General features: G+C 41.7%; 1 protein-coding gene across 1 annotated transcript in view; it reads right to left on the reverse strand.

Moving 5' to 3' along the window:
* Sycp2l (synaptonemal complex protein 2 like) overlaps positions 1 to 22,821 on the reverse strand; it is a 68,341-nt gene that overhangs the window by 37,035 nt on the left and 8,485 nt on the right. Inside the window, exons 8-19 of the mRNA XM_070023323.1 lie at positions 21,973 to 22,000; positions 18,902 to 18,987; positions 18,710 to 18,798; positions 15,590 to 15,624; positions 13,974 to 14,116; positions 10,673 to 10,725; positions 9,776 to 9,821; positions 6,098 to 6,190; positions 5,943 to 6,003; positions 3,377 to 3,525; positions 1,348 to 1,438; positions 268 to 368 (exon numbers count right to left, since the gene is read on the reverse strand). Coding sequence (XP_069879424.1) covers positions 268 to 368; positions 1,348 to 1,438; positions 3,377 to 3,525; positions 5,943 to 6,003; positions 6,098 to 6,190; positions 9,776 to 9,821; positions 10,673 to 10,725; positions 13,974 to 14,116; positions 15,590 to 15,624; positions 18,710 to 18,798; positions 18,902 to 18,987; positions 21,973 to 22,000 — 975 coding nt within the window. The remainder of the gene's footprint in view (positions 1 to 267; positions 369 to 1,347; positions 1,439 to 3,376; positions 3,526 to 5,942; positions 6,004 to 6,097; positions 6,191 to 9,775; positions 9,822 to 10,672; positions 10,726 to 13,973; positions 14,117 to 15,589; positions 15,625 to 18,709; positions 18,799 to 18,901; positions 18,988 to 21,972; positions 22,001 to 22,821) is intronic.

Here is a 22,821-nt window from a genome sequence, read left to right on the forward strand (position 1 = left end):
TGCCCGACTCCCAACGCTGGGTTCCTTTCCCTACACATTACTCTCCAGATCCCAAATGAGTAAACAAGGCAGAGATCAGTCCTGCATGCATCTCACAAAGGAGAGCACCCACACACTTAGCCAACAAAAATAATCTAGCAGAGGAGATGCTCAAGACTTTGGCAGCTGGTTGGCCAGGAGGAAATGGTCTACAGGGGAGGAGGGAAGGCATCTGCTTGTCAGTACCCAACAGGACATAGCACCACCTTCTTTTTATCTGATACTCACATGAGTCGTCTCAGGCTGCTGGTTCCAGGGAACTGTTAAGAGGCAGCGGTCCTCCTCAGCACCACCTAACTCTACCAGGTCAGTGGATTCTTCTGCCTGCTCTATACATGTTCAGAACAAAGCATTTAAACCTGACAGCCTTCCCACTACTCTTCCTTGAACCACACCCCCCCCTTCCAGTATGTTATCAAGTTTTTGGTAAGAGCTAAGAGTTAGGTTTTGCTTCAAATTAGAAACCACAGCCCTTAGGAAGAAACCCTGTATAAACTGGCCCTTTGGTGCCTCCTATTTTGAGGTTAAATTCTAATGACAAAGATTATTTGTTCCCTGACACTGCCAACATATGATCTGTCTCCATTTAGATTAGTCTTCATTTCTCTCAGCAGTGTTCTATACTCTTCTATGTGTATGGAGGTGGGGAGGGTCTTACAAATCTCTTTTTGAATGCTTATCATACTTTAAATACTATTATAAAATATCATTGCTTTTAATTTCTCATAGTGGGAATAAAATTGATTCCTGCTGACCTTCTGTCCTTCAATCTCAGGTTGTGCTTTGCTGCAGATAAATGCCCTATGGGAGGTAACACTACAGGTATGATGGCAGGAGCCTCCTGCCACCCAGAAGTCCTGCTCTTTGTCATTTCTAAATGACCCCTAAAAGAGACGTTATCAGTCAGTCTCCCCTATTTCGTTCCCGTGTCTCCTTCCTTTCCTCCCCTCTCTCATCCTGGAACTTGAACGCAGAACCTTGGTACTGCCTTTTAGCTTTCTTTGCTCAGGGCTAGCACTCTACTACTTGAGCCAAAGCTCTACTTCCAATTCTTTGTTGCTTAATTGTAGGTAAGAGGTTCATAGCCTTTCCTCCCCAGGCTGGCTTGGAACTGTGATCTTCGGATCTCAGACTCCTGAGTAGCTAGGATCACAGGTATGAGTCACTGGCTCCCAGCTCATGCCTCTTACTCTTATCTAATGACCCTGAGATTTCTGGGACCTTTTCAGGAAAGGGATCATCATGCTTTTATAGAGAGTGTTAATAAGGGATCATCATGCTTTTACAGTGTGCAGAATCTGAACATACCTGTTTCTCCTTCATCGCCATTAGGCCTCTTATTGTCTTCTTTTTTGAGCGTACTGGAAAGTTCTGAGGAAATTTTCATCTGTTCAGGCAACTTCTGAAATATAAACCCAAAACCCTATCATTTTAAAGGCAGTTGCTTTACAAAGTGGGGGAAGGATTTTAAAGCGTATAACATGATACATTGACAAATTAGTCTTCTCTTTGTCTCCTTTTGAAGGATCCTTTGACTGTTCCCAGCTCTTGTTGTCTCCCCTCCTTCCAGGACCAGGTCTGGCTGCCCACTCTGGTGTCTTCCCAGCTGCTCTGCTTTCATCTGCTCCTCACATTTCCTGGGCTATAATCTCATCCCCAATGCAGTAGTGTTGCAAGGTGAGAGATCTACCTTTATGAATGAAAGCTCTATCCTCATGAATGGATCCACCTAAACATGGATGAGTGCATGAGTTCAACACTTCAGGAGTGGCTCTGTTCTAAAAGGGAGCTCTCCCTAGCACACGTGTTCTGTCCAGTCTTCCAATGCCCTGTGCCATGCTATCATGCAGCAACCTTCACCAGAGCCTGAGTCCGTGCCAGGCCCTTAGGCTTCTGACTCTTGAGGGACAGGAGCAACATGACCTTTTACCCCACCTCTCATATTTACTGATGTGTCAGGACCATCAGGCCATGCTCTCCTGTCTTTACTCGCAGTCTTAAGGCCCTTGGTAACTTCTAATCCCTGCTTCACGCAGGGACTGAGGCTGTCTCTGGCATGTCTGCAGTGAGCTCCTCACTCCAGCATGCTCCAGTCCCATCCGCGCCCACAGGGGCTCCTACTCTAGCATTAGGGCCTTCATCCCATGCACACCTCCCTCCCAAACCTTTTGATCATCATAAAATGTGCAAATGCCTGTGATTTTAATGGTTTTCCTAAAGAAAGGCAAGCTTGTCAGGTCAGGCCAATGTAATGTGACGGGGAAGGTTATTTTTGTTTTATTTCAGCAATTCATTTTCCTTACTTATTTTTCATCCTCATCCATGAGAAGGCTCTGAAACTTGTATTTTTATACCACTTGGTTATCTATAAACTACCTTCATATACAACTCACACCAACAAGAGGCTGGCCCAAGACTCCCTGACTTTAGGCCACTGACCACTTTAACACTCCACTGGCCATTACCACTGTAGCATATCCTCTCCTCTCACAAAGTTCTTTGCTTTGTCTAGTCTGTGACAGAGAAAAGCGCTTGTTGTATGTACACAGGGAGACAGAGACCCCAGCAAGATGGGAGATATACAAATCATTTCTATGATAAGTCTATGGGGAGAACTTAAGAGAAACTCTGTGAAAAGCCCTTTTCCCCCATCCACCACTGCTGGGCCCAACCCAGGGACTCTTGCTTCCCAAGCAAGTATTCTACTACTGAGCTACATCCCCAGCCCAGAAACTCTATCCTTAATTATTCCTCCATGGCTAGAAGTTGCTGAGAACAGGAGATATGAAGCAGCCCTGAGGGCACACATAGCCTCAAGATCCCCAGAAGAACAAGGTGAAGAACTGTTCCCAATGTGTAGAAGAAAGCACCACAGGGCACAGAGGCTTTGTTACCTACAAGGTGAGGACAACAATGGAGAAGAAGGGAAGTAATGGGATTGGAAGCTAGAACTCTCAACTTGTCTCATTATAAAGATCACGGCTTCTGCTTGGACAAATAGTCATATCCAAACACAATAAAGATTTTTTTTTTTTTTGGTCTGTCATAGGGCTTGAATTCAAGGCCTGGGCACTGTCCCTGAGTTCTTTTTGCTCAAGGCTACCACTCTACCACTTTGATCCACAGCTCCACTTCCAGTTTTCTGGTGATTAATTGAAGGTAAGAGTCTCATGGACTTTCCTGCCCCAGCTGGCTTTGAACTTTGGTTCTCAGGTTGCAGCCTACTGAGTAGCTTAGATTACAGGTGTGAGCCACCAACACTCAGCTCCAGTGAAAAATTTAAGAGATAAGAAACACATTATAACATTGTAAACTCATCAAAAAGAGCAAAATCTACTACCTGTCTGTCTTCCCCTAAAGCTTGAATGGTTGCTTGTGATATGTCAAAGAGCACATCAAAATGGATTTCTATTTTCATCACTTCTTTCTGGTTGATAATAAGTGGCTTCTTCAGGTTCACAAGGAGCACCTTCATCGTCTCAGTTTCTAACAACAATAAAAACATAGTACACCATGAGTATTAGTGCAGTAGAGAGTTTAAGGTGCTATGATGCTAAACAACTGCATAGTATGTTTCTCAACTCTCCAGACCTCTCTGAAATAAGATGATGGAATATTAACTATCTTACCATTTGTATTTATATATACACACAATTTATCAATAAAGTCTAGTATACTTTTCTGCCTGGCTGACTATGAACCAAAAACCTTCCAGCTTTCTAATTTCGGACTCCTGAATAACTAGAATTGCAGGTGTAAGTCACTGGTGCCTAGCTACAACTTAAGGTTTTTACTGAGCCATTTTGTTTAATATAGCAGGTATTTGACTTTCAAATACCCTAAGCCCTCAGGGTGCTAGTGACTCATGCCTGTGATCCTAGCTACTCAAGAGGCTGAGATCTGAAGATAATTCAAAATCAGTTCAACCAGGAAAAATCCAGTGAACTCTTAGCACCAATTAAACATCAAAAATCCAGATGTGGAGGTTTGGCTCAAGTGGTAGAGAACATTAGATAGATAGATAGATAGATAGATAGATAGATAGATAGATAGATAGATAGATAGATAGATAGATAGATAGATAGATAGATAGATAGATAGATATTAGCCTATTGGATATAGATATAGATGTCATATATATGCTATTTATATATTCCAATATTTCTATTTGAAATCCCACATTTCTAAATCCAAAGCAAAGTTCACTGCTCCTAGTATGCAAATTGAATAACTCACTCTGTTTCAAATTGTACACTCATTGGTCACCACTGTGATTGGGGGAGAGGAAGGACAGATATGAGAACTATTTGTTTTTATTGTATCCAAAAACTTGAATAAAACACAACAATTTACCATAGTAACCACTTTCATTGATCTTGAAATCCATTTCTAACCTTGTCAGAATTCTCTTCCTCTTTTGTCAGTGGTAGGGTTTGAATTCAGGGCCTGGCCACTGTCCTTGAGCTCAACAACTTTGAGCCAGAGCACCACCTCCAGTTTTTGAGTGGTTAATTGGGAATAAGAGTCTCATGGGTACTTTTCTGCCTGGGCCATCTTTGAAGCACAAATCCTCAGATCCCAGACTCCTGAGAAGCATGAGCGCCAGGCAGAATTCTCTTCCTCTTAAAAGCTGAATAAATTGGGTGCTGGTGGCTCACTCCTATAACTCCCTAGCTATTCAGGAGGCTGAGATCTGACGCTCATGGTTCAAAGTCAGCCTGGGCAGGAAAGTCCGTGAGACTCATCTCCAATTAACCACCAGAAAACTGTAAGTGAGCAGTGGCTCAAAGTGGTAGGTACTAGCACTAAGCAAACGAGCTCAGGGAGAGCAAAAGTGGTAGGTACTAGCACTAAGCAAACGAGCTCAGGGAGAGCAAAAGTGGTAGGTACTAGCACTAAGCAAACGAGCTCAGGGAGAGCACCCAGTCCCTGAATTCAGGCCCCACAACCTATAACAAATAAAAAGCTAAATAATACTCCATTATATGAATAAGCCGTGCATTTTTATGCATTTGTTCCTCAGTGGAAGTTCGAATTTATATCTACCTTTTGTCTACTACAAATAGTGCTATTACGGGTAGCAATAGTGTGCTATACACAGTTGTATCTTTGACACTCTCCTTTCAATTACTTTGCATACATACCGAGAAATGGCATTGCTGAATCACATGGTAGTTCTACTTTTAATTTTTTGAGGTTTACAACTGAACTTGAAACTCACAAAACAAAGGAACCATCAATGGTGAGAAGGCAAAACTACTGCAATCATTATGGAAGTCAAAAAGCCAAATATTGCATGCCTTCACTCATTTGTGGAGTATATTCCTAAAATGATGATGATAATGATAGTAGTAATGGTAGTGAGACATGAATATAAAAGGGAGACTATCTTGGAGGGGGGGTCAGTGGGAGGGAGGAAAATGAGGGATTACTGGGAGATAAAGAAGATCAGGGGATATTCCACACACATACACATGAATAGAGCATAATGAAATGCAAAATGCCATTTGAAAGAGGGTTACATGGGGAAGATGAGTAGGATACAGTAAAGGGAATAAATGTATTTAAATACACTGTGTGTTATATACAGAAATATCATAATGAGACTCCCTCACATTACAAATGTACATTAAGTCAACACACACAGACACAGACACAGACACAGACACACACAGACACAGACACACATACACACACCCCACACACACACAGAGGTCCTCCATACTAGGACCCCAGGCCTTGGCTCTAAGCACAGTGTACCTTCCATTGCAGCACATCATATGGCCTTCTTCCATGTCAGCAAAATCAAAATCTGCCCTTGGACCAACTAAACACCCAGCACAAATACAACCAGACGCAACACTTGGAGCAACATGTGGGGCAGTCTGCAGTTACCACCTTACCTGTGATGCTGAAATTAACCATGTCTTCCTTCTGAAGTCTAATTGTGTCCCACAGAGGACTCTAAGAAACAGGAGAAAGTCAGGAGTACATATATCATGTTTACATGTGAACAACTCCCAAGTCCTTCAGTCACTCAGAAATCAAACCTCATTACCTCAGCATTGTGTATATAAAAAGTTACACTCTCACTTCCTAGGTTGAAATCGATCCAAAATTTTTCTAAGTTTTCATCTGCTGGCTTTCTCATCTATAAGGGAATTTCAACAAAAAGAAGATACAGGAAAAAAATCACATCAGAGAGTCAAATAAAATTAGAATTTGTACTTTCCTAGAATAACATATCCTAATAATACAGAGTCTCTTTTTACTATCTGACTCAGTTATGCAAAATACAGGGAGTAAGAATCTAAATTTTAAATGACCATTTCCAAGATCCCACTGTCCTTAGTATGCATGTACACACACATACATACATACACACACACACACACACACACACACACACACACACACACACACACACACACACACACACGAGTTGTGAGTGTCAAGTTTAGTTCCAGAGGCTGTGAAGAGGGCTCCGAACCCAAAAAGAATCTCAGCTAAGCCAGGGCTTTAAATCTCTGAAGATTCTATCCTGAATTGGAGCTGTTGTAGGTTTTGCCCATGAATGGCAATATTCCTCTCTCAATAGAGAGATGAGAGATGTGTGTATGTGTGTGTGTGTATATCTGACAGAGAGAGAAAGAGAGAGAGAGAGAGATCAGAGACAGATGTGTGTGTTATTTGTACTGTGGTTTGAATTCAGGCCTCATACTTGCTACACAGATGTTCTAACACCTGAGCTACACCCCAGGTCATTTGTGCATTAGTTATTTTTGGATAAGGTTTCATGATTTGCCTAGGATCAGGCTCATACTGAAATCCTCCTCACTATAGCCTCCCATATTCTTGGGTCCATAGACACATGCCACCATACCAAGATTATTGCTGCCCCATGAGTATCTAGGATTATAGGCATAAACCATAGGATCCTATCATGCCCTTAAAATGTTTAATAGAGATTTAAATATTCCAGGTGACTCTACCCTCACATTTTTGGAGAAAATCACAGAGACAGGAGCTGTACATTAAAACAGTAATAATCCACACTGCATATGGTGGGAACTTTCAGAAAAAGGAAATTACATGGCCAAATATAAATGGTGATTGGAGTAGCTAATACTCAAAGAGTTTAAATTACTTTCATGTTAATTTACTATTATAAGTGCACACAGTAAAGTCAGAAGGAAAAGAGAGATCCAAACAGTGTGGGGTTAATTCTCATATGATCCTTTCCATGAGCTAAATTAGCAAAGTCTTGTTTCTGGTTTTTTGGTTTGGGGTTTTTTTGCTGGTCCTAGAGCTTGAACTCTGGGCCTGGACACTGTCCCTGAGTTTCTTTGGCTCAAGGCTAGTGCTCTGCCACTTGAATCACACCACCACTTACAGCTTTTTCTGAGTAGTTTATTGGAGATAAGAGTCGCATGGACTTTGCTACCCTAGCTGGCTGCTCAGGTCTCAGCCTCCTGAATAGCTAGATTACAGGCATGAGCCACTGACTGGCACCCAGATAGCCCCAGACAGCAAAGCCTTGTTTCTTTTTTTTTTTCTTTTCCTTTTTTGGGTCCGGTCATGGGGCCTGAACTCTGGGCCTGGGCGCTGTCCTTCAGCTAGCTCTTCAGCTCAAGGCTAGTGCTCTACCACTTGAGCTACAGCACCACTTCCGGCTTTTTCTTTTTGCTTATGTGGTGCTGAGGAATCGAACCCAGGGCCTCATGCATGCAAGGCAAACGCTCTACCACTGAGCCACCTTCCCAGCACAACAAAGCTTTGTTTCTACCCAGAAGATCTCTAAACAAGTATCAGGGAGGACAGATTGAACATCTCTTAGTAAAAATGTGTATGTCAAGTTTCATATTCTAAATTTTGGAATACCTGCACAAACATAAGGAATCATCTTTGGGATGAGACCCGAGTCAAAGCATGCTTAGCTTCAGACACTCCTTATATCCATAGCCTAGAGGAGTGTTTTTGCACAATACTCGAAGTGCACTTGTGCTTGGCTGTGCTTCACATGAGACCAGCTGCAAGATTTTTCATGTGTCATCATGTTTACACTTAGTTTGGAATTTTGGAGCATTTCAGAATTTGGATTACACACACACACATATGTGTGTATGTATATATATATATATATGCATATATATACAACACACATACATATGTATATATATATATATATATATATATATACACATATGTTTTCATTCCTCTAAACGTGAGACTTACAGCTTGCTTTCCTTTGCCTATAAAAAATATTGCTGAGATACCTTTCATCATATGTGCCTACTTAACAGCTACAGAGGTTGGATGAAGGCTACACTCACAATGCATGCCACTAGAAGTCAGCATGAGGGGTGAAGTTGATAGAAATTCGGGAGCCTACAAGAATCCAGTGTGGAATCCTTTCACCACCAAAGGAAAACTATATAGACTTGAAATACAAGCATCAAAATCAGCTCTAGGCCTGGGAAGGTGGCTCAGTGGTAGAGTGCTTGCTTTGCATGCATGAGGCCCTGGGCTCAATTCCTCAGCACCACATAAGCAGGAAAAACCGGAAGCACTCTGTGGTTCAAGTGGTAGAGTACTAGCCTTGAGCTGAAGAGCTGAGGGACAGCGCCCAGGCCCAGAGTCCAGGCCCCATGACCGACAAAAAAAGAAAAGAAAGAAAGAAAAAGAAAAAAAATCAGCTCTAGAAACTAGGTCTGGCACAAATGTCTGTCACCATCACTATGATGAGAAGCCAATAGGAGGATCACAGTTCCTGACATATGCCTGGGCAGGAATCAAGATTCTCTCTCTCAAAAATAACCAGTACAAAAAATCATCAGGGGACTAGAGGAATGAGTTATCAGCAGAAACCCTGGCTACAAATCACAAGGGCCTGAGTTCAAACCCCAGACACAGATACAGGCAGACACAGACACACATACAATCAGTTCTAGAGAGAAAGAACATATAATGTGATGGTGAGTTGAAACTTCAGCTCCAGAGACTGTGAAGTGGGTACTGAATCCAAAGCAAGGAAATGGTTAAAGGGGGACATTTAGCAGCCAGGGACCAGGCAACCTCAGCTGAACCAAGGCTCTGAAACTTACAAACATCCCACCCTGAATCTGAGGTGTCATAGGTTTGGATTGTGCCCATCAAGGGCATTGGTTTCTCTAGAAATCAAAGAAGAGAGTGAAGTAAAACTGGCCAGCCTTGCACTATAAAATACAAGATAGAATGAAAGCAAGAACACGTACTTTGTACCAGTGAAAGTACCCATACTCTACTATAAAGGTACTTTATATGTAAGGGCAGCTTTCCTGATAGTCACTGTCCTATGAAATATAAGGTGGAGAGTACCCTGAGTTGCTGGGGAAGGAAGAGGGGACACCAATTGAAAGGAGAGAGAAGCGAAAATGTCACCCTTTCCCTCCAATGCAGGCATGAATAATGCTACCTGTGAATAAGTAGCATAAGCAAGCTTCCTGTACCTGAACTGTGCAGACTCTAATATTCCTTCTTCCGACACTGACATGAGAGTCCTTAAACCTACTGGCAATGAGGCCTGATTATGGTAAGAGCTCTCCTTTTGCAAGTTGGGATCTTATAGGAGAAGTTGGAAGTTAGCATCTTCAGCTTTAAGAACTCCTTTGAGCAACAAGAGCTAAGTCTAACCTAACTATGTAATCTGTGGGTTTCTTTGTATACCACCCCCATGATGCCCCAAAGACAAACATACCTCATGCTCATCCGCAAAAGCAGCAATGCACGGAAATGAATAGACCCTGCAAAAACACCTCACAATTAAAGAATAAAACTAGGAGTGAACCCCATAGACAACCTACAGACCTTCTTGTGGCCAGAATCTATAATTGAGGGTATGCCAGTAAGTCTCCTTATTCAGAGTGGGGATGGGGGAGTTGACCCCTGGAAATGGGGAACAGCTCTGAGATATCAAATCTCCATCTGGTAGTCTATTGGCCAAGTTTGCCAGCACTAAAAATTTCTCAGCCAAACTACTTGGCAAGATTTCTGAAGAAAAGAATGCATTTATCAAATATCATTTCATCAAGGACTTACCTGTCTTTTATATGTCTATCAACATTAACCTCAAGTGACATTGTTCTTCATAAAATCTATAGACCCACTGAAGGCTTCTAGAATTAAAATTTTACCATATCTTATATAAATATGCTCCAGATAATTTTTTTCAGTCATAGGACTTAGATTCAGGGCCTGGGCAGTGTCCCTGAGCTTTTCATGCAAGGCAAGTAGTGTTCTACCACTTCAAGCCACAGTTCCACTCCGGTTTTCTGGTGGTTAATTGGAGTTAAGAGTATCATGGGCTTTCTTGCCTGGGCTAGCTTCGAAATGTGATTCTCAGATCTCAGCTTCCTGAGTATTTAGGATTACAGGTGTGAGTCACTGGTGCCTAGCTTCCAGATAATTTAAAAACACAATAGAACAAGTCACCAGGCAGAATGGTCTGCTATCTTGAGGTAGCTAATCAATGAACCCTTAGTGGTCTCTCATTATTGGTCTTCCCCAATGTGAAACACATCCTGGGTGATCTAAAATATTGCACATTTTTAGGATACAGATTGTCAACAAAATAATGTCCAGAGAGACATCTTACCTTCTTTGGTCACCAAGTTTGTTGTTTAAGTGATTCAGAAACTGTCGAACATCCTTCAAGGTAAATATGCAAACGATTTTTATTTGAAAAATTAAGATGTGTTAATAGTACTCTAACTACCACATGCAGTCCAGTACTTACTTCTAAATGTCCAGGATCCAATAAGGGTTTTCTTTTTTTTATTGTGAAAATACTGTACAGAGGGGTTACAATTACATGGGCAAGATAATGAGTACATTTCTTATCAAACATTGTAGCCTCCTCCTTTGTTTCCCCTTCCCATCCCTTCTATCCTCTCCCCACCATCCCCCCCCCCAAAGTTGCAAACTGCACTTTCGACATAACGACTTATACATCTTATTGTTGCAATGGGTCCACCTGTATCCCTATTTAAATGATTTGTTTTTCCCCTTCCTCTCCACAAATTATACCGACATCAAATACAGTGAAAACGGGTTATACTGTGGGGGAGGGACATACAAAGCAACAAAGAAATAAGATCCAATAAGGATTTTCAAAGATTATGTTGAAAATACTTTGCAAACTGAGTATGGGGGTACATGCAGATAATCCCAGCACTTGGGAAGTTGTAGTAGGAGAATTATGAGAGAGCAGCCTAGGATATACAGAAAGGAGAGAGAAAAGAAAGGGAAAAGGAAAGAAAGAAAGAAAGAAAGAAAGAAAGAAAGAAAGAAAGAAAGAAAGAAAGAAAGAAAGAAAGAAAGGAAGGAAGGAAGGAAGGAAGGAAGGAAGGAAGGAAGGAAGGAAGGAAGGGAGAGAGAAAGAGAGAGGGAGGGATGGAGGGATGGAAGGAAGGAAGGAAGGAAGAGAAAGAGAGAGAGAGAGGGAGGGAGGGAGGGAGGGAGGGAAGAAAGGAAAGAAGGAAGGAAGGAAGGAAGGAAGGAGGGGAAGGGAGAAAACAACTTTGTTGTGCAAAGAGAAGGCTCAACCCCAATATCTCCTAACACCTGCCTAGCACTAGCCACAACCTTTCAATGCATCGACTTGGAGATTTTCTGGGTGTATTTTCCATTGCCATGTTGGCTTTCTAGGAGTTCCAAGCCATACTTTCCTGAGTTATTCTTCTGTCTTATGGTCTAAGAGCAAAGACTGTATTTAGCATTCTCCCAGCAGGGAATTTGTTGTCCCAACATGGTAAAGGCACACTGCAGGTCCAGTTGTTTGGTTTTATTTGCCAGGACTGGCTACTGTGGCCAAATTCTCATCACGCCTAATCTCACCTCAGCAAGAAGTAGGCCTTAGCAGTTTAAGTCTTTCTTTAAAAGCAATTCATTAGGAAGCTAATGGCTCAGGAGGGGAAATGATTTTAAAAAACACACCAATTGCTTTTTCTCAGATTTTCTGTTTGCCTGCTGCTGGAGTGAAATGGAGAGAGAGGACCCAGTGTCTAGATGCCCACAGGACCCCAGGCCCTCTGCTTTTCTCAGTGAATTCACACTTGGGAGCTGGCGTTTGTTTCCATCTTGCGGTTGAACATGCGGGCTTTGTAAGTCTACTACCTTGCCAAAATACAAACATCACATGCATCAGGGTCAACCCCAAGTCAGGGAGAGCCACAAAATTCATGATCTTTCCATCGAAGCTATCTTGAATCCAGGCTAAACATGCAGCCTCTATATGGCGGTAGCCCAGAATCTGAGATGAATATAAAAATTTAATAAAATCAGAAACCTGGGACCAATGGTTCATTCCTGTAATCCTAGCTATTCAGGTAGCTTTTCCAGATAGAAAAGTTTGTGAGACTCCATCAAAAAAAAAGAAAGAAACAAAGAAAAGGTGAAAAGAAAAAGAAGCTGGGCACTAGTGGATCACACCTGTAATTTAGCTATCTAAGAGGCTGAGATCCGAGGATAGGGTTCTAAGCCAGCCCGGACAAGAAAATCTGTGAGACTTTTATCTCCAATTAACCACCAAAAAAAGCCTGAAGTAGAGCTGTGGCTCAAATGGTAGAGTACTAGCCTTGAGCACAAAAGCTCAGGGACAGAACCCAGGCCCTGAATTCAAGTCAGGAACACTGGCGTGCAGGCACACATATATGTGCCTGCGCATGTGTGTGCATGTGTGTACACACATATGTGTACACACATGCACACACATATACAGAGAGACAAAATAACCAGTAAAGAAAAGAGCTGAGGAGTGGTTCAAGTAGTACAGCATCAGCTCAAAAAACATGAGGTCTCAGTTCAAATGGCAATTATTTTTTAATTCTGGTACTGAGGCTTAAACTCGGGGTCTTGGTACTGTCCATTAGCTTTTCCACAAAAGGATAGCACTATGACACTTGAGTCACAACTCTACTTCTGGCTTTTTTGCTACTTAATGGAGATATGAGTATCATGGACTTTCCTGCTTAGGTTAGCTTTGAACTGTGATCTCAGATCTCAGCTTCCTGAGTAGCTAAAATTACAGATATGAGTCACTGGCTCCTGACCGCCCTCCCCCCCAAAAAAAATTGGAAGTGGTGTTGTGGCTCAAAAGGGTAGAGCACTAGCCTTCAGCACAAAATCTCAGAGACAGTGCCCAGGCTCTGAGTTCAAGTCCCACAACCAACCAAAAAAATTATAAATAAAAGTTATAATAAAATCAGAATCATGTAATGATCCAGATTGTACAGTTTCATTAATATGAGCACTCCTGTTATTAATTATACCTTTTCCTAAGGGCCTAACCTTTATTTAAAGAATTTTTTTTAGGTCTAGAGATGTACCTCAATGGAAGAGTGCTGCCTGACATGGGTTTGATCCTCAGCATCACAAGAAAGGAACACTTCAGAAGAGGTAAAACATGTTAGCCAAGCATGAAGTTACTTCTGTGCTACTTAAAGAAGCAATCATAATAAGCTCAGTCACAAGAAGATACTAGGAGTTGTTCCTCCCACTGTGGAGGCTGAAAGGCTCACATCACCACCACTCCATAATGCTCTCTGCCACTAGAGCATGGCAGGCTGTGTCTACCATCATCAAGGCTGTACTTGGCAAGGCTACAGTACACCTTCTTTTCTCCTCTCACCTCTTCCTGCCTCTTTAAGGGAGGAAAGTTGCTACCTGTACATCTTCTCCTGGATCTATGAAACCCACAGAATTCTGTCTCCAGGCTCAGTTACCTCTAAGAAGTTCTATCTACTTCCCCTGGGAGGGCCCCAAGTTTGTTGCCCTCAAAGTTCCTGGAAATTTAAGAATACCAACTTCATCCTACTGAGGAAAAGATCATCTTCCCCTAAGGCTGACACCCAGCAGAGCAGAGGATGCTTACAAACAAAGCTCAGGAAAACTCTCACCGTCTCAAATTCCCGGCCCTTAATTTCTTTGAAAGCTTCAGCCAGGACCTCATCCTCAAACCACTGGTGAACAAGATCATCCCTTGATGCTTTGGTGGTCATTCTATACAATGCCTCAGTAAGAGACACCTGTTGGTTGTAATCTAGAGATTGAAAACACAATAAAGCCATCACATACATCATCCTGGACACAAAGAAACAGGGAATGGGAATTTCCAAATCAGCCCCTGCTCCAAGAGAGCCCAATTTAGTTGCAGCTCTATGGTATTTCCAGTACTGTATCTGCAACTGTTTTGGTCATTTAATTATATTTAAGATTAGATAGAAATTATATTTAAATAACTTGTTCACTGTATGTATATGTGTGTATATGTGTATGTGCATGTGTATATGTGTATGTGCGTGTGTATGTATGTGTATGTGTGTGTATTTGTATGTGTGTGTGGACATGTGCATATGCAGGCCAGTTCTAGGGTTTGAACACAGGGTCTGGTGCTATCTGAGCTTTTTTTGCTCACAGCTAGTGATCTACCTCTTGTGGAAAAGCTCCATTTCCAGCTTTTTGGTGGTTAATTGGAGCCAAAAGTCAAACTTCCCTGTCCCAGATGGCTTCGAACCAGGATCCTCAATTCTCAGCCTTCTAGGTAACTAATATTACAAGCTGCAACTTGTTCTCTTAATTAAGAGAAACAATATGTTGGTACACATACTTTTGACAATATATTAGTTGGCTTCACATTTTAAGTACATTAAACAAATAAATCATGTAAAAAATATTTCTACCACAAAACATAACATCCCAAGATTAACTGTGATATTTTATATAGCTGAGAGACCAAAACCACATAGATTAATATGTTCAAATCTTGAATGATTCTCAGAATAAAAAGGGAACTATAGGTTAAGTATGTTCAAGAGGATGGCTTTTATGTAATGTTCTTGAAATTTACAGAACAGTAAGGGTGCTTATGAGTAACAGAGAAGAGTAAGCATGACAATGAGAAAACAAATATGAGTTATAGAGAGGGGAGTGAAATTGGGGCACAGATGCAGGAGACTTTATTTGTGACTCTTGCTTATTTTTTTCTAAAAAAGTATTAGAAGCCAGGCACCAGTGGCTCCTCTTAGCTACTCAGAGGCTGAGATCTGAAGAAAAACAATCAAGGTTCAAATCAGGCTCAAGGAGGCAAAGCTGTGAGACACTTTTTTCCAATTTACCATTAAAAAGCTGTAAGTGGCGCTGTGGCTCAAGTGGCAGACTGCTAGCCTTGAGAGAAAAACAATTATTTGGAACAAATATTGCAAATACTAAAATTTAGCGGATCTGGAAGGCGAATGAATGGTCACTATTGCCCAAGGTGTTCAGCATCCAAGTGTCTCTCTAAATAAGTTTAAAATAATGGTTTTGGGAAAGATGGAGGAGGAGGATGGAAGGGGTGACATCAATCAAGATGCATTGTACACATAATCTGGTCTGCATAACTGAAACCCCCTTGTACCACTTCTTAAAATTTAAACTAAAATTTTAATACCTATCTTAACAATTTATCCCCCAAAGTTTCAAGAATATGCAGTATTGGATAACCCAAGTATTTAAAACTCTAAATATGTCTTACCACCCACAGTCAGGATTGTCCTTGCAAAGTCCATCCTGAAACATTTAGATAAATTATATTTTACCAAAATGAACAGTTAAGAGGTGAAACTTGATTAGATCATATTAAATTTTCAAGCAAAGTTTTATTTTTTAATTATTTCAGATGAAACATCAGAATTTCTACAGTGTGAAAATGGTACCTTTGTATAGAAAAATCTTCTCCAGCTTCTATATTTGTGATCCCTATGGTTGTTTTTGTTTGGTGCCTGTCCTGGGCTTGAACTCAGGGTCTGGGCACTGTTCTTGAGCTTTGGTGCTCAATGCTAGTGCTCTGCCATTTGAGTAACAGCCCTGTTCCCAGCCTTTTGGTGGTTAATTGGAGATAAGAACTTCATGGACTTTCCTATCCAGGCTGGCTTTGAACTGCAATCCCCAGATCTCAGCCTGAGCAACCAAGATTACAGGCATGATCCACTAGTACCCAGTTCTCTATGACTTTTAAGAAGTTTGGACTGCTATACATTTTGAGGCTCCATTTCCCCTTCACAGGGGAAATTTAAGCCTGAAGACCTCTAAGGATTCCTCTAATGCTACAGTTCTGGAGTTTTATAACTCTGTGACCTCACCAGCCTCTGGGGGCGTGTGTCCTTTCACACAGCTTGACACTGACAGAAAGACATAGCTGATCCTGTTCTCTCCTATGATGTGTTTTATCTTATTTTAAAAACCGGTCAGATCAAGCCAGGCACCCATGGCCCACACCTATAATCCTTGCTACTCAAAAGGCTGAGATCTGAGCATCATGGTTCAAAGTCAGCCCAAGCAGGAAGGTCTGTGCGACTCTTATCTCCAACTGGCTCTTTATCTGTGACTCAAGTGGTAGAGCACCAGCCCTGAGTGGAAAAAGGGACAGCACTCAGTCCTGGAGTTCGAGCCCCAGGTTTGACACAAAAATAAATAAGAATTGATCAGAGTTATAGCGGGATCACATCACATTACACCTTCACTTTAGAATTTCCCATAGTATATGTTAATTTCAGAATTTCAACCTAAGTGTGAGGTTGATCTTTTTCTTAAGGTCTGAAAAAAATCTCTTCTGTTTTTTTGTTTTGTTTTGTGTTTTCCAGTATTGGGGGCTGACGCAGGATCTTGCTGAGATCAGCAAGGGCTCTACACTAGACTTCCCCCTAGCCATTGAATTGTTGTGACAGGGTCTCATACTCTATGGTTCACCCTGGTCTTGAACTATCTTCCTGCCTTGGCCTGCTGTGTGCTGGGATTACAGGATCCCCTCATCATCCCCAGCAAATCTCCCATTTTAAAGACTTTATTTGTTTAGAAACCTTGTGGTAATTCTGTTTCTCATAATAAATGGATTGATTTGTTAGTATTAAAGTAAAAACAAATAATGGCACCACTGGGAATTCTGTTGAATTTTGTGTTAACCAATTTTACCTCTCATGTCCAGAATATTCCAAACATTCTAGAAACAAAGTAGTCTGATCCCAAGATTCTATTGAAAGCTTGAAGGAAACATCAGGTCAGGTGCTCTCTAAATCTAAATAGACCACCAGCCACAGTGATTTCGTTAATGTATTCAATAATATTTTAGGATAAATTCAAATGCATAAACGATACCCCATAAGACTAGTGAATAAGCAGTCATGATGACTATGAGCACCAGGCTCATAGTCACCTCCTGTAGGCCTAGCCCCTACACTATAGTTTGCTCTATGATCATGGCCTCCATGCTGGCTCGTGGGCCACAGAGTCACATGTCTAGGTCCAACGTTCACAAAAGGATGCTGCTTTTCCTCTTGCCTTAAAACCATACCTTAAAATTCTACAGCTTGAAAACTACATCACTGTAACGGGATCACCAACATTCCTCCCCCAAAGAACAAACTCCATCACCTGAAAAGCAGGGCAAAACCCATGCCTCGTTGGTTTGGCTAAAAGCACTCAATGTGGTCATTAAATGGATTGGCTGGCTGGACCTGAATCACTCTACCACACAGGCAATAGTAGTTTACCCCATGTTCAGGGCAAACAGACTGAGGAACGGGCTGGAGTGGAAGTGGAAGATCAGGATTTGAACATGCAGCCTCCCTCTAGCTCCTGCTCTCCAGTTTCTCATCATTCTCTCCTGAATCACTGCTGTGGTTTACACCCACAATAAAAACAAAAGTTAAAAATATAATTTACAAAAAAAAGAACTGGGCTGGGAAGGTGGCTCAGTGGTAGAGCACTTGCCTTGCATGCATGAGGCCCTGGGTTCAATTCCTCAGCACCACATAAGCAGGAAAAAAAAGCTGGAAGTGGTGCTGTGGCTCAAGTGGTAGAGCGCTAGCCTTGAGCTGAAGAGCTGAGGGATAATGCCCAGGCCCAGAGTTCAAGCCCCACGACCGGACCCCAAAAAAAAAAAAAAAGAAGAACCTACTGCTTGAAAAGGACACACATTTGATGCTAAAGACAATTTTTAAGCATATTAATATTTTTGAGCATATTAATATTGCTGAACACTAGTGTTTCATGTCTGCTATTTCAGCTATCCAGGAGACTGAGATCTGAAGATTATGGTTTGAAGTCAGCCCAGGTAGAAAACTCTGTGAGCCTCATCCTCAATTAACTGCCAAAAAGACCTGGAGTGCCGTACTTAAGAAAAAAAATAATAATAACTGAGACATAGAGCCCAGGCTCTGAGATAAAGCCCAGTACTGGCACAATAAATAAGAAAATACATAAAACTCCTAATATAAAAAGAACCTAAGAAGGCCAGGCACTCCTGTAATCCTAGCTACTCATGATCTGAGGAACATGGTTCAAAGCCAGCCCAGGTAGGAAGGGCAGTGAGACTCTTTATCTCCAATTAGCCACCAGAAAACTGGAAGTGGTGTTGTGGCTCATAGTGGTAGAGTATTAGCCTTGAGCAAAAGAGCTCAGGAATACTGCCCAGGCCCTGAGTTCAAGCCCCATGACCACCACCAACAACAACGAGCCTAGGAAAGTCTACCTTTTTCTCTCCAATCTGGCTGCCTAGCCCCAAGTCTAGTATCTAGTAGAGATGAAGTCTGTGGAAGACAAAGAGGAGAGATTTTTGCCCTTGCAACTTCGCATAATGAAGTGCAAAGCTACTTACATAAGACAGCACGCGCCTTCTGACAGGGACAGCTTTTTTCTCTCTTCCCGGGGTGTAACATCCAATATGCAGTTCAGAGTCCCCAGAGCCTTGGGGGAAATGAGGAAGATACAAAACAGAGACAAATATACAACCTTCTCTGAGGTTTGGGGGGGACATCAACTGAACCCCTGTGTGTTATTTTGAACTCACCTGCTGCTGAATCAAGTGATTCACGGTCTTTTCTGCCACCAAGAATCCTAAGCCACTTATGAAGAAATCCAACATCTGAGCTTTCCCTGGAAGCATAATAGTATCTGTCAAAGGCATGCCCCAAAGAACAAGCAGATAACTTCTGCAGAGCAGGAAGGGGGGGGGGGGTGGGAGGGGGAGGGGGGAGATTTAGGATTGATCAGTTCTACACAAGGGACGTGGTAAAGCTTGGTCTGCTTCCAGCTACAATTAAAATCATAGTCATTGAAAAAAAAGGCATCCACACACACAGTACATACTTAAACTTGTGGTCCTGAATTTCTTCAACTACCACCCAGTGCAGAATGTATAATCGCTCACTTTTAAAAAAATAAAGACTGTTGGAAAAATAAGTGCCATAAAAAAGCACAGATTTGGGGCTGGGAAGGTGGCTCAGTGGTAGAGTGCTTGCCTTGCATGCATGAGGCCCTGGGTTTGATTCCTCAGCACCACATAAGCAAAAAAGAAAAAAGCTGGAAGTGGCGCTGTGGCTCAAGTGGTAGAGCGCTAGCCTTGAGCTGAAATGCTGAGGGACAGCGCCCAGGCCCAGATTTCAGGCACCACAACCAGACCAAAAAAAAAAAAAAGAAAGAAAAGAAAAGAAAGAAAGCACAGATCTGCATTAAGATGGCCCTCATTTCTGAAATATTCCAATATGTAAAGTACTTTGAATCCACAGCACCATAATTCACAATCTCAAATTACCTTTAACTTGAATTAAACAAAAAACATTAAAACCTAACTCGAAAGTTTTCTAAAATGCTACCATAATGTATACTCTTGAGAGACAGAAAGTCATCTGAATCACTAATAGCTGTAAGTCAATTTTCTATTGCTCAAACAAAATACCTGAGGCTAAGTCCTTTTAGAAGGAGAAAGATTTATTTAGCTCCCAGCACTAGAGGCTCAAGAGCAGAGTGAAATCCTCTGCTGAGCTCCCTGAGGACTTCTGGTAGTGGAATCACAGGGGTAGGAGCATGTGTAAGGAAGAGAAGGCAAGAGATCAAGGTGAGACCACCCAACAGCCTTTGTAACCTAGTCCAGTCATACGAGACCCATATTAATATCCTCCCATGGTCTGTGCTACAGTGATTGAACCGCCTTGCACTGGGTCCCACTCCGTAAAGAAATACTGCCACAGGGGAGACAACTTGCAATGCATTCATCCTTAGGGAACAAATCCACACCTGAGTCACAGGGTCAACTTTAGCTGGTTCAAAATGGCAAAACATTGTCTTCCCATTGAGTGGCTAACTAAAATATGTCTCACACAAACCCAAGACCTCCTTACTACAAATACATTTCAACATTACAACATGACTAACATCATGTAGTCAGCAAATCCAAACATGAGCCAGGCACTGGGTGACTCACACCTGTAATCCTACTCAGGAGACTGATATCTGAGGATCACAGTTCAAAGCCAGTCTCAGCAGGAAAGTCCATGAGACTCTTTTTCCAATGAACCACCAGAAAACCAGAAGTGGTGCAATGGCTCAAAGTGGAAGAGCTCTAGCCTTGAGTGAAAAAGCTTAGGGACAGTGCCCAGGCCCTGATTTCAGGCCCCACAACCAACAAAACAAAAAACAAAAAGAAAACCCAAACATGATCCTCAAACCCACTTTCCCCTAAGTATCATTTAATTATTCTAATCTCTGTACCAAAATATTCTTTAAAAAACATAGTTATAGCAATATTTAATATTAACAAAGAAACCTCATGCAAATCATTTGTCCCATGATGATGTGTAGAACTGATTATTAATTGGTTTCTCAAAGGCATAAATATATTTGTTTATTCATCTGGTCAAGTTATTTTTTTAAGAAAACCTAATTTTCAGTGAGGGGTGGTGGCTCAGCCTGCAATCCTTGCTACTTGGAAGATGGAGATCAGTGGATGTGGTTCAAAGTCAGCCCAAGAGAAAGTGTGTGCCATCTCCAACAATGGCTGGATGTGGTGGCATGCACCTGTCATCCAAGCAACACAGGAACAAACAAATAGGACAGAGTCCCAGCATAAAAGTGAGACCCTATTTTAAAAAAATACACAGAGCTGGTAGACTAGTTCCCATAGGAGAGCCCCCACCAGCAAGTGTGAGGTCTTGAGGTCAAACACCAATATTGGGAGGAAGGAAGGAAGGAAGGAAGGAAGGAAGGAAGGAAGGAAGGAAGGAAGGAAGGAAGGAAGGAAGGAAGGAAGGAAGGAAGGAAGGAAGGAAGGAAGGAAGGAAGGGACGGAGGGACGGAGGGACAGAGGGACAGAGGGACAGAGGGACAGAGGGACAGAGGGACAGAGGGACAGAGGGACGGAGGACTGGTTTTCACACTGATGATGTGGTGAACTGGCCTCCACATCAGTGAGTATCAGTTATGAAGCTGATGGCCAGAAAATAGACATTTGTCCATGGAAACACATCGAGGTGGTCTAGACCCCAATCTCTTAGTGGTGCTGTTTCTGTTTTTTAATGGAGAAAAATACTTGTATATGAGTTCTTCTTTTAAAAAAATCAAATGATAAAGAAAAGCCGCAATCTCCCTGGACCACCATGCCAACCCAAGCACCTTCCCTGGAGCCTCCACTCCATTTCTGATATCTCTAACAAGCTTTCAAGTCCGCTAAGCAAGTTGCCAAAGACTGTACCTTGAGTGGTACTGCTGTAATGAACATTAGTGCACACATTTATACAGTATTTATATGTTATATATAATTGTGAATATTATTGATGAGAGGAGCAGTTGTTACCTCTGCCAGCTGCAAAGAACTTTCTGTGTCACAGCACATGTCCATTTTTAGTTCGTAGATGCTTGGAAATGATCTTCTAAAATAGCTATGCTATTCCCCTGTCCCAGCAGTGCACAAAATGTGAGAGGACTTGTTCCCCAATATATATGGTGAGAATAACCTCTTGATTTTCCCTGATTACTAATGGGGGGTATCATTTTATAACTATACAAGCCATTTGAATCTCCCCTTTTATAAACTACATGTAAAAAGAAAATCAAAAGCCAATTAGTACCAACTAATATACTTACCTTCATCACTACTACTCTGGCAAATAATCTAATAAAAAGAAAGAAAAAGTACAGCTTATATTATTTTAAAATAGTATTATGCATTATAACATTATTGCATGAGTGCTAGTATTTTCTAATAGTTGAACTTGACTTCAGGTACAGAAGAAAAGAATCTTAGAAAAAGCCTACTGAGGGGCTGGGAAGGTGGCTCAGTGGTAGAGCGCTTGCCTTGCATGCTTGAGGCCCTGGGTTCGATTCCTCAGCACCACATAAGCAAAAAGAAAAAAGCCAGAAGTGGCGCTGTGGCTCAAGTGGTAGAACTCTAGCCTTGAGCTGAAGAGTTGAGGGACAGTACCCAGGCCCAGAGTTCAGGCCCCATGACCAGACCACCCCCCAAAAAAAGAAAAAGCCTACTGACTTTATTAAAACTAGGTGTGTAATATATTTACATTAATAAAATGAAAATAAAAAAAGAATTAGCAACTTCTGTTTTTTTTTGGTTTGGTTTGGTTTTTTTGGTTTTGGTTTTGTTTGTTGGTGCTGATCCTAGGGCTTGAACTCAGGACCTCAGCACTGTCCTTGAGTTTTTTGTTTTGTTTTGCTCAAGATTAGTGCTCTACCACTTCAACTGCAACTCTACTTCTGACTTTTTGGTGGTTAACAAGAGATAAGTCAAATGGACTTTCCTCTCTGGGCTAGTTTTGAACCGCAATCCTTAGATCTCAGCTTCTTGAATAGCTAGGATTACAGGTATGAACTGCCAGTGTCTAGCTGATTTTTCTGCTTTCTATACCATTGGTTATATTTATCTATATTGATCTAGATAGACATATACACATCATATAAATATGTAATCATTGGTTTTAT

Source organism: Dipodomys merriami, unplaced genomic scaffold, assembly GCF_024711535.1.
Source record: "Dipodomys merriami isolate MVZ:Mamm:240054 unplaced genomic scaffold, mDipMer1.0.p SCAF_16, whole genome shotgun sequence".
Taxonomy (NCBI): domain Eukaryota; kingdom Metazoa; phylum Chordata; class Mammalia; order Rodentia; family Heteromyidae; genus Dipodomys; species Dipodomys merriami.